Source organism: Cicer arietinum, chromosome 1, assembly GCF_000331145.2.
Source record: "Cicer arietinum cultivar CDC Frontier isolate Library 1 chromosome 1, Cicar.CDCFrontier_v2.0, whole genome shotgun sequence".
Lineage (NCBI taxonomy): Eukaryota > Viridiplantae > Streptophyta > Magnoliopsida > Fabales > Fabaceae > Cicer > Cicer arietinum.
In genome coordinates this window covers 19,835,706-19,850,685 of record NC_021160.2, presented here as the reverse complement: position 1 = coordinate 19,850,685, position 14,980 = coordinate 19,835,706, and the positions used below count along the sequence as shown (strand labels likewise).

Here is a 14,980-nt window from a genome sequence, read left to right as displayed (position 1 = left end):
TACGGATATTTCATTGTTGGTATATACTTTAGCCATAATTTATAAAAATTATACCTACGGTTTTGATTCTGTTGCTATACATTTAAGTGACAACTTTTTTCTGTTGGTATAGGTTTTAAGAAAAATTAATTTATTATAAATATTAATTTTTTGTTATCAACAAAAATTATATAATAATTTAAAATTTATTTTATAAAATTAACCAAATATAAATATACAATGAAATATATATATCTAAGACTCAAAATAAAATAAAAGGTGTTCATTGTATATATTAAAAATTAACATAAAAGTCTTACAACGTTAAAACAAAACCCTAAACCTCATAATAAAATAGAGAAAATGTTAATGATTTTAATTAAAATTAACTAATACTATCTAATTACCATTTTCATTATTTTCGTTGTTGTTTGGACTAAGTGAATTCAAATGGTTTTGAGCACTAGTAGCATCAGGAACCTATCACAAAAAATAGAAAATATTACTTATGAAAAATACGATTATGGAACTTATGAAGTTAGTTGGATAAGATTAATAACTTATGATATACCTGTCTTGCAGCTTGTATTATATCATTAACATCTGCTCCAGAAAATCGATTTTGAATTAAAGTCATCACATTTGCTAACAAGTTTTCCATATTCTTAACTCTTTCGCGCAACTCTTCATTTTCAGATGCACAAACCTTCGATTTTTTAGAATGAGGAATCTTGCCCATACATCGCACACGTCTGTTTTTATCAGGTCCTTGTACTTGATAAAATATGTCATCCTTCCAAGACATAGAACCTTGTGTGTCTTGGGTTGATTGAGAAGTTCCAGCCTCATTATTATGTTTTTTTAGTTCTTCCTAAAAAATAAAATAAAAATTATTAATGATTGAAAATACCAAATTGAAATTGACATTCAAAGCATGTAGTACTACAATAAGATCCAATTAAAAAACTTCAACATTGCATATAGGCTAACAAATACAAAATCTCCTAAAAGGTCAAGTAAAAACCCAATACAATCATCATACATTTGAAAATAAAATTCAGCACTTTGTCAAACTTAATTTATACACATTTTATATATTGGTACCGTTTAATTATTATCAAAACTTACAATCAATCTTGCAGCCTTTTCATTGACAATTGTTCCATCTTTACGAGTGCAGGTATCAATGTAAATCTCTTTACGTCCAGGCAACACTCCTTTTCCCTTTTTTATCTACAACCAAATAAATAAGTTAAATGCATTTCATTTTTAATTTAAATTAAAGCCATAAAAATAGAAATAGAAATAGAAATAGAAATAAACCTTCTCATCAATAAACTTTGGGAGACTTTTTGAACCCACACAATGAACATCTTCAAAGGAGTGGATCACACATCCATTCTCTATCCATTTGGAAAAATTAACTGAAAATGGATGATGCAAGTCCTAAAAAATTAACAATCTGAAAATTCAAATGAAGAACATGGTATTCAACACCAACATCAGATCATGGTATTCAACATAAAAGGGTAAAAAAATTGTAAATAATTGCCCATAATTGCAAAAAATTGTAAAAAATTGTAGGTAAATAGATATGTTAGGTAAATTCAACAACATCAGATCATGATATTCAACATAAAAGTTTCTTATGTGATTGACACAAATGATTCACAATGGCCTACTTATAGGTAAATTCAATGCACATAATTGCTGTTATGCACTTGATTTTGAATTGAACATTTCATTCAACCATTAAAAAACTTGAAATTAAACAAGAAACCTACATTATTAAAAACTATTTTAGATAAATCTCATTCAATCATTTATTTGGTGTTGCAACTTTTTAAGTAAAGACAATTTGCTAATGATGTCAAACCCAAAAATAAATTAACGTTTAATTTCACAAAACAATAGCAATATACAAACAAAAAAATCTGTCAAAAAACAAAAATAAAAATCAGATCGATATTTGAATGTTCTTAATACAATTCCCCCGAACATTGCAATTGCAATATTATTAGAAGCACAAGTACTAAGACCATTTCAAATAAAGATATAACATGTCATAAACACTAGTAGCATAGCGATATAGAAACAGTATATATAAACAGTATATAAATTAAAAGTTTCTTATGTGATTGACACAAATGATTCACAATGGCCTACTTATAAGTAAATTCAATGCACATAATTGCTGTTATGCACTTGATTTTGAATTGAACATTTCATTAACATTAATTTATTTTCCTATTATTCACATTTATTAGGTGTAAAAAATTTAATTAGCTGCTTTTTGTAGATACCCTCTTCATGTAATTATCATAAGGACCAAATTAATATAAAAATATATATAACCAAAGGTTGGTTGAAGATGTAATAGATATGTTAGCCACTTTGCTAAGGTTTCAAGTTCCTATTAGTCAGTTTAGATGTAGCTGAAATATAACATCAGTGGTTGAAGTTCTTAAATGGTTAGAAAGTAGAACGTTCCTTTTCTTTGGTGGGTGATTAGATAAAAGCAGATACTAATTTGTTATGATACAAGCTAGTGTTCAGAAATTACAAAAATTACAAAGCACAAGTTTAGAAATTCAAAGCACACGTTCAGAAATTCAAAGCACAGGTTTAAAATCACAGGTTCAGAAATTACAAAAATTCAAAGCACATAAATTACAGAACAGAAATTACAAAGAACAACACAGAAATTACAAAGAGCAACACATAAATAACAAAACAGAAATTAAAAGCTGCAAAAATATATTAACAGTACAGAAATTAAAAGTTACCGATGATGCGAGAACGCTGGTCACAGTGATGACGAGAACAGTGGTCGATTGACAATGAGAACGTGGTTGGTCGACGCCGAGAAGAAGAAGGAAACAGATTGGGCAGGATTGGTTGGTCGACTGCGAGAAGAATAAGAAGCAAACAGATTGGGCGGGATTGGTTGGTCGACGGCGAGAAGAAGAAGAATGTCTGTTACTTATTTTAGGTTTTAGGGGTTTTGGAGAGAAAGGGTTTATTTGGTACTGATTAACATTTTGGTTCTATTAATTTTTTTTTACTCCATTAAATTTTTGTTTGGGCTCCATTTAAAAAATTTTGATTTTAGCTTAATTGAAATTTTTTTTCCCCCATTTAAAAAATTAAGATTTTGGCTCCATTGAAATTGGGTGTATTAAAAAAATAGGATTTTGCCTCAATTAAAATTATTTTTGCTTACATTGAGCAAATATTTATACAAAATTATTTTTACAAATAATTAAGATTTTGGCTGAGTTAAAAAAATATTAATTTTAAAATTTTGATGTCTATAGCCACAAATTTAATTGTGTAACTATAACAATTAGCGACAAATTTATGTCACCGAAGGTATAAGACACCTATACCAACAATAATAATTTATCTGTGGGTATAGTTTATCTATACCTACAGTTTTTAATTTTGTTACTATAAGCTATTGTAGGTATATGTCTATATATAACACATTAATTTTAGTATATCTCAATAATATATAAAATAATTTTTTTTTGAGATATTTTACATATTTGATCTATATAATATAAACTTTTAGTCCAAATCAAAAAAATTGAGAAAATAAGTAAAATTAAGATAAATAGAATGAATTGAGAGAGACCGAAAGATATTTAGATTAAAATTAAAATGATCGAAATCTCCTGATGTACACAAACAAAATTTCACTTAACCATTTAAATAAATTGGGTGTTTGAAATTGATTTTGTAAATTGTAATACCAAGAGATTGCAAATTTAATGTTATAGATTCGTTTAACCATGATTAATCTTTATGAGAGAATGTTTAAAACACACAAAGTGAATTTTTTACTCTCAACCAAACTTTTTTCACACATAAGAGACATGAATCAACTCTTGACGACTTGCTTAAAGGACTCAAGTTTTTTACCATTTAGATCAATTCATTGTTGATACCAAGAGATTGAATTATTATTATTATTTTTTACGAGAACATATAGTATTTAAAGGTTACTTCATTTTTATTCCGGTATTAGTTTATCCAACAGTTATAATATATTATTTTGAAATGGATTGCAAACAAGTTATGGACAATGTGCTGAATATTAAACCTGATAACTCTGGGTATGATTTTCTTATCCAAGAATGTAGAACCATATTGTATGTACAGAACACTTGTAAGATTGTTTTCACTAGGCGACAAGCAAACAAGAGCCTGTTTTCTTTATGCTCCTCTCACGGCCTTTGATCATATTCCATATTGTATTTCCTCTATTTTAATTAATGAAATGGTATGAGTTTGTTTGCGTCAATTTTTCTTTAGTTTAGTGGTATTTTGCAATGTTACAAGAAGGGGACCAAAATTATTTTATTTTGGACAACATCATGATAAATTTTGATCTGACCCAACAAGAAAATATACAGAAGGTGTGTAGTAGAAAACTCTTATTTTAGAGATGGCTCCTTAATTATATGTCTGAGGATATCTACGCTAATTTAGCCTGCCAATGCCACTCTGGGCCACCTTTTTTGTGCAATTTAATAATAGGAGATTTCTCCTCCTACAACACCGTCTATTCTCAGCGGATGTGTTGAATCCTATTAATTGGCAACTATATTCTCAGCGGATGTGTGAAGCAACTACAACAACAAAAATAATAAGGCTTAATTGTAATTTTAGTCTTCCTATTTTAGTTGAATAACGAAAGTAGTTCTCCATTTTGTTTCTCTTAAATTTTGGTCCCCAAACAAAATTTTGATCCCCAAACAAAATTTTGGTCCAAAACTTAATGAAATTTAAAAATAGTAATTGAATTGAAAAAGCTTATATGTTTAATAAAAAAATCTTATATCAAATTGATCCTTTTGAAATTGAAAGAGTCAACTTAAGCCCTAAAATGTCTCGTGGAAGTCATGTAATAAAAAAAATTAGTTTTAGATGTCATTTTGGTTGATAAAATAAACAAACATGAAGTTTCAATAACAACTTAAAATACGAGAAAATAATTGGTAAACTCCAAATCCGAATAAAAAATCACAATTATTGTCTAATGACAGCATGAGAACAATATTATATGAAAATTATTACAACACATAAGCTTCTTTCTAAACTCTTTATAACCTCAGTACACCCACACTCTACAAAATAAATATTTAAACTACATCTAACAACACTCTAACACAAATATATAAGAGAGAGAAAAAGAATCAAATACATATTTAAAGTGTTTCTGACTAGTGCGATTTATACTGAAGAACTAGACATATATATAGTCATGAGTTCCTTTACATTTCTAAGCAATGTAAGACTTTTTCTAATTTTCAATTTCAACCAAACTTAACAATTTTTAAATTTCAAAAAATTTTATATTCCAAATTGTTTGACCTACAACTTCAAAAACTATATTACAATTAATTCTAATTTCCATGAAAAATTGTGCTTCCCATTTGATGCATCTAGCTAAATGATAAAATGTTTCTTCTAATCAAACAACAAATTTCTTTTATCATCCTATATCTATGAGAAAGGTAATACATTGATATATATAGAAAAGTTACCTACACGGTGACGACGTTCCGGTCCCTGTTGGTGCAGTATATTTGATCAATAATGATGGGATTGTAAATATTTTGCATGATAAGGGTTTTGAATTCAATGTCACTTGCAGTAGCGGATCCAAAAAAAAATTAAGGGAACAATAAAATGATATATATATTTTGACTCAAGAGAAATATTATCAATTCTTACAAAATGTATAATTATAATGACTAAATAAAATTTAAAATTCACAAGAGTTTCTCCAATTTACAATAACTATTTATGAAATTTCATATTCTAAAAATATTCAATAAATTTTTTATTGTCAACACTATTAAATATATATATATATATATAACAAATCATTCAATTATTCATACAATTACACATTTCTTTTTTCACAAAATTTATGAGAAACAAAAAAAATGATTAATGATTATAAGTTCATTATAAAAAGGAGAAGAGAGAAAAATAAAATTTAAGAGAATGTGTGTTTGGGAAATGTAGAAATGTAAAAATATGAAAAGTATAATCTTAACTTGTGTATTAAGCAAACTTAAAACAATAAAATTTTATAGAGACTTTAAAAAATGATAGTATTATCACAGAATTTTTGTTTTCTTGTGTGGACAAAAGTCCCATTAGACATATAGTGGATCTGCTCCCGTCTCTTGCATCTCCATTGCTTGGTTTTTGCCCAAGATTTTATTCCAACTCCATTTTCTATTTTGATAAACACTGAATCAGTTAATGTTACGTTCACAACTCTGGTCTCATTTAAATAGGTTCCCAAACTTCCAATGCTTCATGTAATTAAGGCCAACAAAATTTGAAGAATTTCTTTTACAATTGAATTAATTCTTTGAAAATTGTTTAAACTTTAGGAGCTTTTAATATGAACATTTTAGAGAAAGGTTCAAAGAGTCCTTGAGATTAACTTGATATAGCATGTTGATACCATTGTTTTATTTCTATTAAGATAATTTAATATTATTTGCAAATTGATGTCGATACAAATGAAATAAATGAAAAGGTTGCGACATTTCATAATTTCACCATTTAATTAGCACTATATTGAACGAAATTTAAGTTTTTTTTTTTTTTTTTTAAACCACATCTTTTAAGTGTGTGACTGTAAAGAGTAATTTCTTGAATTGAACTATAATAGGTGACTAATTTCTCCCTCAAAATTTAATCAAATTTATTGTAAATGCTAGAGAAAAAAAACATTTTTCTCATTGGAGGTAATATTGGTTCCGTTTTATTATAAATTTTAAAAAGTAATTTTAACTTCAAATTTTAAAAAAATGATTTTAACTTTAAATTTTAAAAAATGATTTTTATCAAAATTTACTTATACTTAAAAAAAGTTATTTCAGATTCATTTGTTACATATTAAAACAAGTAAATTTGACATTCAATAACTTAAATATTTAAAATTAGAAATTTTAACATGATAAAATCATAATTTTTTTAGAAATTATATGTCTCAAAATAGTTTTTTATTTTAATCATATTTTAAAAATTTGTTATAAAATAATTAAGTAAATAAATAAAACACTAAAAATAATATTTTATGATAAAATATTTAAATTAATTTTTTATTTGATTCTTTATTTATAAAATTATTTTTAAACAAATTTATAAAAAGATAAAATATTATAATTTTTTTTTAAATATTGTACAAACAAACCCATTATTCCTTAGCTGCCCAAAGGAGAGGTGGCCAAAGTACTCGCTTTGGGCCTTAAATCTGTTTTTCATTAAACTACTTATTGGATTTAGAAAAACTTTTTATTGCTTATCGAGCCCATTATTAACCTTTGATTTTTTGTTTTTAAATCACGCCACATTTTCTTTTGACCTCAATTGTTGGGTGGGTTCTATCACAATTATTAGGGTTTTATATTGTGCACTCCTCATGTTATCTTTCACTCTCTAAATATTTTTAAAGACTACTTTGCTCTTGTTTAATTTGTATAAAATAATAGAAAATTTTACCATCTTAGTTTTCCACCCCGCACTTTCGAAAATTATAAAAAATTTCTTAACTTTCGGAATGTAATTATGCAGAAAAAATTATTAATTTCCAAACTTTGAAAAAATACTAAACTTTCGAAACTTTGGATGAATATGAAATTTTTGAAGTGTATTTTTCCACAAAGGTTGGATGAATTTGAAACATTCGAAGCACATATAATTCAAAAATTTTGAAACTTTCAATTATTTTTTTTAAATTACTGAAACTTCCGAAATTAGATATCAATCATATTACTATTAATTTATTACTATAAATGTATTACTATTATTTTATTACTATAAATTTATTATTATTTGTTACTAATAAAAATGCATTTTGGAACTTTCTATGAATACCAAAGTTTCGAAAATTTTGAATTGTTCGAAAGTTTTGAAAATTTTGGAATTTTCTATTTCGGAACTTTTGAAAGTTTCGAAAATTCTGCAATTTTCTATTTCGGAAGTTTCGAAAATTCTGAAATTTTCTATTTCGGAAGTTTTGAAACTTTCAAATTGATCAAAAGTTTCGAAAATTTTGATCAATTCTGGAAAAATACATTTCAAAAGTTTCAGATTTATCAAAAACTTCGGAAATATCAATATTTTGGAAAATTACGTTCTAGTTTATCAAAAGTTTCGAAAACATCAAAAAAATTCACTTTTTTATATTTCGAAAGTTTGAAAAGTTTGAAATGTTAATGTAAATTTTGGAAGTTTCGAAAAATGAGGTGAATAATAGAGTGGTTAATTTTTTTAAGGGACGGAATGGTATTTTCATTTAGAATGGGGTGTGGAAAGTTAAAGTGGAGGGGTGCATAGTACATTTCTCCAATTATTAATTCTTCAACCCAAGTTTATGTACTTCTGAAAGAAAAAAGGCATTTTCATGTACTTCGTTAATGATAATTTTATTCGAATTAGGTAAACAATTAACCTTAACAGTCAAAGTATTAGTTATACTAATTATTAGTTTTTTATTAATATAAATTTTATATGTATCATTTGATGTAAATCATTATATCATTCTGTTAATTGAATATTATTTCTATTTCTTTTTTTCTATTTTTCTATCATCAATAATTTCCATAAAAAAAAAAAAACAAAACAAATATGATAACAAAGTAATAATATTCCGCTACATTCAATCTCAAAATTTTATTTGAGGCTTCATTGGATTATTTTTATTATTTTAATATTTATCCCATATTTTTTATATCAATGATAAGTAAGAAATGAAAAATGTAAAAAAATTTATAAGGAGTAAACACAACATTTTGAAAATTTTTTTAAGGATAAATAACTTATGTAATCTTTAATTAAATGTAATATTTAATATTTTTATGTTGTAATATTATTTAATCCTTATTCAAGAAGATAAATGAAGTTTTTATTTTTACAAATAAAATACTTGTTCCTTTAATATTTTTAGTAGTTCCATACAATCGAATACTTTTTGAAATATTTTTTTTTTGAATTAGAGGATTTTTTTTTAATTAATTAAAGAATAGTTAATTATACAAATGAAAATTATTTCTTCAAAAAGAATAACATAAATGGCAGTTACAGAATTATTGTGACCATAAATTACCATTTAAAATATAAAATATGACGATTATTTTGGTGTCCTTCGTTAATGATAAAATTAATTAGAAAAACAATGAATGTTATAAGTGTTTTTTTTTAAAAAATTGATAGTAGATCTTAGATTAAATATGTTTCAAATTTTTATAAAATTGTGAACTTTTAAATTTAGTCATTAATTTTAATAGATATTTTAATCATTTCTTTTATTACCATTTCTAAAATTTGTACATGCCATCTATATAGTGCCGAATGAAAAAAACATAAATCTGACTGGGACATGCCAGGTGGGCATTTTAAATGATGTGACGTCCATGTGGCACATAATCCCACTTTATTAAAAAAAATTATCTAGAAACTAAACCAATAAAAATAAATTTTGATGGGTTAAGATCCATGACCCAATATACTAATAACTTCTAAGAATCTTTCATCTTCTTCTTTCTTTTTTTTTTTTCGAATTGTGGCTGTCACACATTATAACTTCTACACCTCTCACTCTTGTCATATTAAAAAAAAAAAAAAGTTTAATTGCAGTTTTGATCTCCTATTGTAGTTGAATCACAAAAATAGTTTTAAATTTTATTTCCCCCCGATTTTGGTTCCTCAAATAGAATTTTAGTCTAAAACTTGATGAAGTATCAATTTTTTAAGCCACATTACACCATTTATGATCATAGATCTTAAGTACAATTGTTGCACCACAAGATCTTGAAGCATGATGTGGCTTAAATAAGCGCAAAAAAATGACATTTTATCGAGTTTTGGACTAAAATTCTGTTTGGAGGACCAAAACTGGGGATAAATAAAATGGGAGGAATATTTTCGTAATTCAGCTAAAATAGGGGACCAAAACTGCAATTAAGCCTAAAAAAAATTTTATTGCAAATTATTATTAATATAGTGAGATTGTGATAAACCAATATTTATACCATCTCTTATGATTTTAATTCCTAAAATCACATCTTCTTCACCTAAATCTTTCACATCAAAATTCTTTGATAAGAAAGTCTTAGTTTTTCTATCTTATCTAAATTGGTGCCAAAAATTAACTTATCATCCACATATAAACAAATCATAACACCATTTTCATTGTGAAATTTACTATAAATACATCTGTCATATTCATTTATTTTGTATTCATTAGAAAGCACAACTTGATCAAACTTTTGGTGCCATTGTTTGGGTACTTATTTTAACCCCACTACAAGAAAATTGACTTCTTGTGACAGACAAAGTTTGTCACTAAAGGTAAAAAACTGTAGGTAAAGGTCAATAATACTTTAAATGACACTCGGGTCCACTGTCAACTTTAAGGGGCGTCTTGCTATACGTTGAGGACTGTCACTACATGTTTTTGATTTCTACCTACAATAATGACTATCACTAAAAACTAGATATATATAAATAAAGAATTGATCTATTCCTATGGTATTGTTTGCCACTAAAAAATAGATAAATATAAATAAAGATTCTATCTATTCCTACAGTATTGTCGGTCACTAAAACCTAGATAAATATAAATAAATAATTGATCTATTCCTACGGTATTGTCTCTCACTAAAACGTGTTATTATTTATTAAATTATATTTATTTTATCTCTCTACTAATTGTAATTCTAAATTATTAATACAAGTAAATTAAATTTAAATTTCTAATTTATTTTTATTATCTAATGCCATTGAACCATACAATAAAATGGCAATGATTTAGGAATAAGACACGACGCACTCTATGGCAATGAATTAAAAACGAGTGGAGGAATGAACTGGCACACTATATGCTCAGGTTATGAATTAGGTGTATAACACAAGGCATCCATTGACTATAGCGAAAATGGTAATGATTCATATTTTAAAATCAGCATTCGGCAAATATGAAGACAACAATAATTGGCATCAATATAGAGAACGAAAAATCAAATGCCTCTACTTACAGTAAATTCAGGAAAGGTTATATCATATTGTGGGCAGACACCTAAAACCTTTTGTATCAGTCAATTTCTAATTCCTCCACTCATTTTTTAAGCTTACCCTTTGCCTCTTTAAGTGCACCAATTTCTCTTGCAGTCTAAAGCAAATGAAAACAAATATCAACTGAAAATAGAGAGAAACACAAAAATCAGGAATAAGAAAAAATGAAGTTGCTTAAATATTAATTGATGAGTCATATAAAATCAATATATGAGGTTCCTAATTAAAACACCAACAAATCACAATACAAGTAGAAAAATAGAAAGAAAGCCTTGTCATTTTGTTGTAATGTGATTTTACCATTGGTTTTCTTGGAGCTATTGTTTGATTCATCATTAGTGTTGTCCTCTACGATGTTTTCTTTGTGCTTTTCACGATTCTCATTGACATCACAACCTGCACATTCTAAGAATTCAAGTTAAGAGTTGGAATATAAAGAGTAAACACAAACATGAATGAATCCTACCAAGATGTACTATGCTAGAGAGAACCAAATTACCAATTATGAACAAGAAAATGATGGTTTGACTTTCAGAAAGTGAAAAACGAAATGACTAGACATTACCGTTAGTACTAGCCTGACTTTGAAGGCAATCAGAATTTGAAGAGCACTCTTCTGCTCCTTGTTCTGCTATTAGACACTCTATTGCGGCCCCAAAACCTCCATTTACCTGATCTAGAATTTGCAACAAAGAATTTATACTTACATGTGAAGTTAATTTCCAGAAGAAGAAAAAAAAAACAGCAAGCTGCAAGAGTTCTCCTTTAACTGAGATATCATCAATTTTCAAGCAAAGAAAAAGGCATCCACTTATTGCACTTGTTCCGCTCCTTCTCTGTTTTCACATCCACTTCCAGCCCATAACCACCTTTACGAACCTCGGCTGAAAAGTTTGCCAACCAGCTTGCTCATAGGGTTTGCTAGCTCTATCTTTTGTTTGATGGGACGGCGCTAAAAGATCGGCATCCACTTTTCACAAACTAGAATTAATTAGTAAAAAACTACTACTCTTAATTAACTCTTTACATTAATTTGAGAATTACGAAACATACTTCTAATAAGAACCTTAATTACAATCGACCTTGCAGGTCTATCACAAGGATCATCCTTTAACCGGACACTATTAGAATGCTCCCTGTCATGATAAGACCTAGAATGACACCATACCCAAATAAAGCTTCAAAATTCATATGCAAAGTCGAGACAATTATTCTGAGTTGGTTTCTCATAGAAGCTATTGATACACACACCTTAAATATTACATATATGCACAAATAGACAGGTTTATTGCACTCAGAACAATATTACTAATACTAGTTGCAAACTACTCTAGCCACATGCCAGTAAGATTTGATTGAATGAATATTTTCTCATTGATTTCATCAACTTGCCTTCAAAATAACCTTCACTAACATTTAATTTTCGTTCACCGTACTTCACATCAGAATAATGAATAAACTATTATTTATCTACTCTTTGTGTGTATGATTCTATGGTATTGCACTAATTAATTTAATACTACATTTTGAAAGCATAGGTCTTCAAATCACAAAATGAAGACCTAGAGTCGTCTAGCAAGTTAAAGATATAAAAAAAAAATTTGCTAGTACAGTCATAGATTTAGCAAAAAGGACAAAAAAGAGTCAAGAAAAAGGGCAAAAGTCAATGCCAAAAAAGTTACTATTTGTTTCAAGAAATGTTGCATTCAGAATGTAAGAGGAATGATTAGAAACAAAAGCATTGAGATGAGAATGATTGAACTGACCTTAGATGGATTGAATGGCAAAAATTAATATCTTGTAAGAGGAATTAAAAATCAAACAAAGAAGAAGTCATCCCTAATTAAGAATCAAAACAATAATAAGCACTTTATAAGATAAGAGGTGATACATAGAATCCTAATCTAAAGATCAAAATCAAGTATCTATGTAAATATGTATGAAAGTTCAGGAAAAAAGCCAATAGAGCTATGTGATAACCTATTAAACTACTAACAACTATATTTATTTTGTCTATGGTCTATTCCGTGTCTTGTTTTTGAACATAGCCAAGTTACAGAATCATATAAATGTTGTGTTTAATATATATGACTCCTACATTTGACTTGATTACACTTTAATGTAATGATTCAAATGTATTATTAACAATTTAGATGGCTAAAGTAAATATATAAGTTTTTTAAAAGTTATATAAATTGTTCATATACATGATCATTAATCACCTATGGTTTTTTATTTATCACATGTCCATATAAACAAGCTTCATCAAAGAATAAAATTTGTGTTTGAGTTATGAAATTTTATTATTGTAGAGTGGTGGAGGACTAGCTGAGTTTGTTGTTGTTAAGGAAAGTATCACTGCTTCAAGACCACCTGAAATCTCAGCATCCGAGTGTGTTCGCTTACCTGTCGCCGGACTGACAGCTGTCCAAGCACTCTCCCAATCCATAGGGATCAAACTCGACGGTAGCGGCAAGCAAAAAAACATTTTGATCACTGCTGCATCAGGTGGTGTAGGACACTATGCAGTTCAATTAGCAAAGCTAGGTAACACTCATATGACGGCCACGTGCGGTGCTCGCAACATAGAATTCATCAAAAGCTTAGGAGCTGATGAAGTAATTGATTATAAGACAGTACCAGATGGTGTTGCATTGCAGAGTCCATCTGGTAAGAAGTATGACGCTGTTATTCATTGTGCAGTGGAGATTCCATGGTCAACTTTTGAGCCTAACTTGAGCACAAATGGAAAGGTTGTAGACATAACTCCAAGTTCTGGTTCAATGATGATATTTGCTTTAAAGAAACTTACCTTATCCAAAAAACAAATTGTGCCTTTGCTTTTAATTCAAAAGGGTAAGGATCTTCAGTATCTTGTTGATTTGGTGAAGCAAAAAAAAACTAAAAACTATTATTGACTCCAAATATCCTCTAACCAAGGCTGAAGATGGTTGGGCTAAGAGTATTGATGGTCATGCAACTGGGAAGATAATTTTTGAGTTCTAATTTATGCACTATAGTAGTCTATAATATGTACAAATAAACTATAATATATATGAATTTCTAGGATAATACTGTGCAATTTTACTTTGAGGCGACATGAATCATAATATATATTTTTTGTTCTGTAAAACAACTTTATTCAAGAGAAAGATATAGCATAATTTAATGTTGAATAAACTTTAATGTTATAGTTAGTGGGTTTCTATTAATAAGTTAGTGGAAAGACAAAGTCTGTTTTGTAGTTGGAAGGTCAAGAGATAGTGGACTATTAATAGTATTTATTTGTTTTCTTAGATCAGCAGTAATGAGACTATATAAAGACCAAGGTTGTATTTTCATTTCAACAGAATATATAAAAGTAGTGTTTTCTGTTCACAAATTGGCATCAGAGCAAATGGCAAACGTGATGAGTCAAATGACGTTGCCGCGACTAACGAAGTCAAATTACGATAATTGGAGTGTCCAAATGAAAGCTCTTCTTGGAGCTCTAGAGGCGTGGGAGGTGACCAGAGATGGGTTTGAAGAACCAACAAATACTACGGGATATACGGCAGCTCAAAACAAGGCGTTGAAAGAGACGCGGTCAAAGGATAAGACGGCACTATACATGCTGTTCCGAGCAGTTGACGACTCAGGCTTCGAGAAAATTGCCGGTTCGGCTACGTCGAAAGAAGCATGGGACACGTTAAAAAAGGCGTTCGAAGGAGCAGATCGAGTGAAGCAAGTTCGACTCCAAACTCTTCGTGGTGAATTGGAGAGGATGCATATGAAGGAGTCAGAAACAGTATCTGACTGCATCACGCGTGTACAAACAGTGGTGAATCAACTCACTAGAAATGGCGAAACGGTGACTGATGCACGAGTTGTCGAAAAGATCCTGAGATCTTTAACA

The 14,980-nt window shown here is 28.3% G+C and overlaps 1 protein-coding gene and 1 pseudogene across 4 annotated transcripts in view; one reads left to right on the top strand and one right to left on the bottom strand.

Annotated features, from left to right (window-relative positions):
* Positions 1-338: 338 nt before the first annotated feature.
* The window catches only part of LOC140920946 (uncharacterized), a 95,309-nt gene continuing 80,667 nt past the window's right edge, over positions 339-14,980 (bottom strand). For all 4 annotated transcript variants that reach the window (XM_073370369.1, XM_073370405.1, XM_073370395.1 and 1 more), the window contains 3 exons: positions 1,108-1,212; positions 551-850; positions 339-459 (listed from right to left, as the gene is read on the bottom strand). In XM_073370369.1, the coding sequence (XP_073226470.1) occupies positions 379-459; positions 551-850; positions 1,108-1,212 (486 nt within the window). In that variant the 3' untranslated portion in view covers positions 339-378. The remainder of the gene's footprint in view (positions 460-550; positions 851-1,107; positions 1,213-14,980) is intronic.
* Positions 13,239-14,134, top strand: LOC101512992 (chloroplast envelope quinone oxidoreductase homolog; annotated as a pseudogene).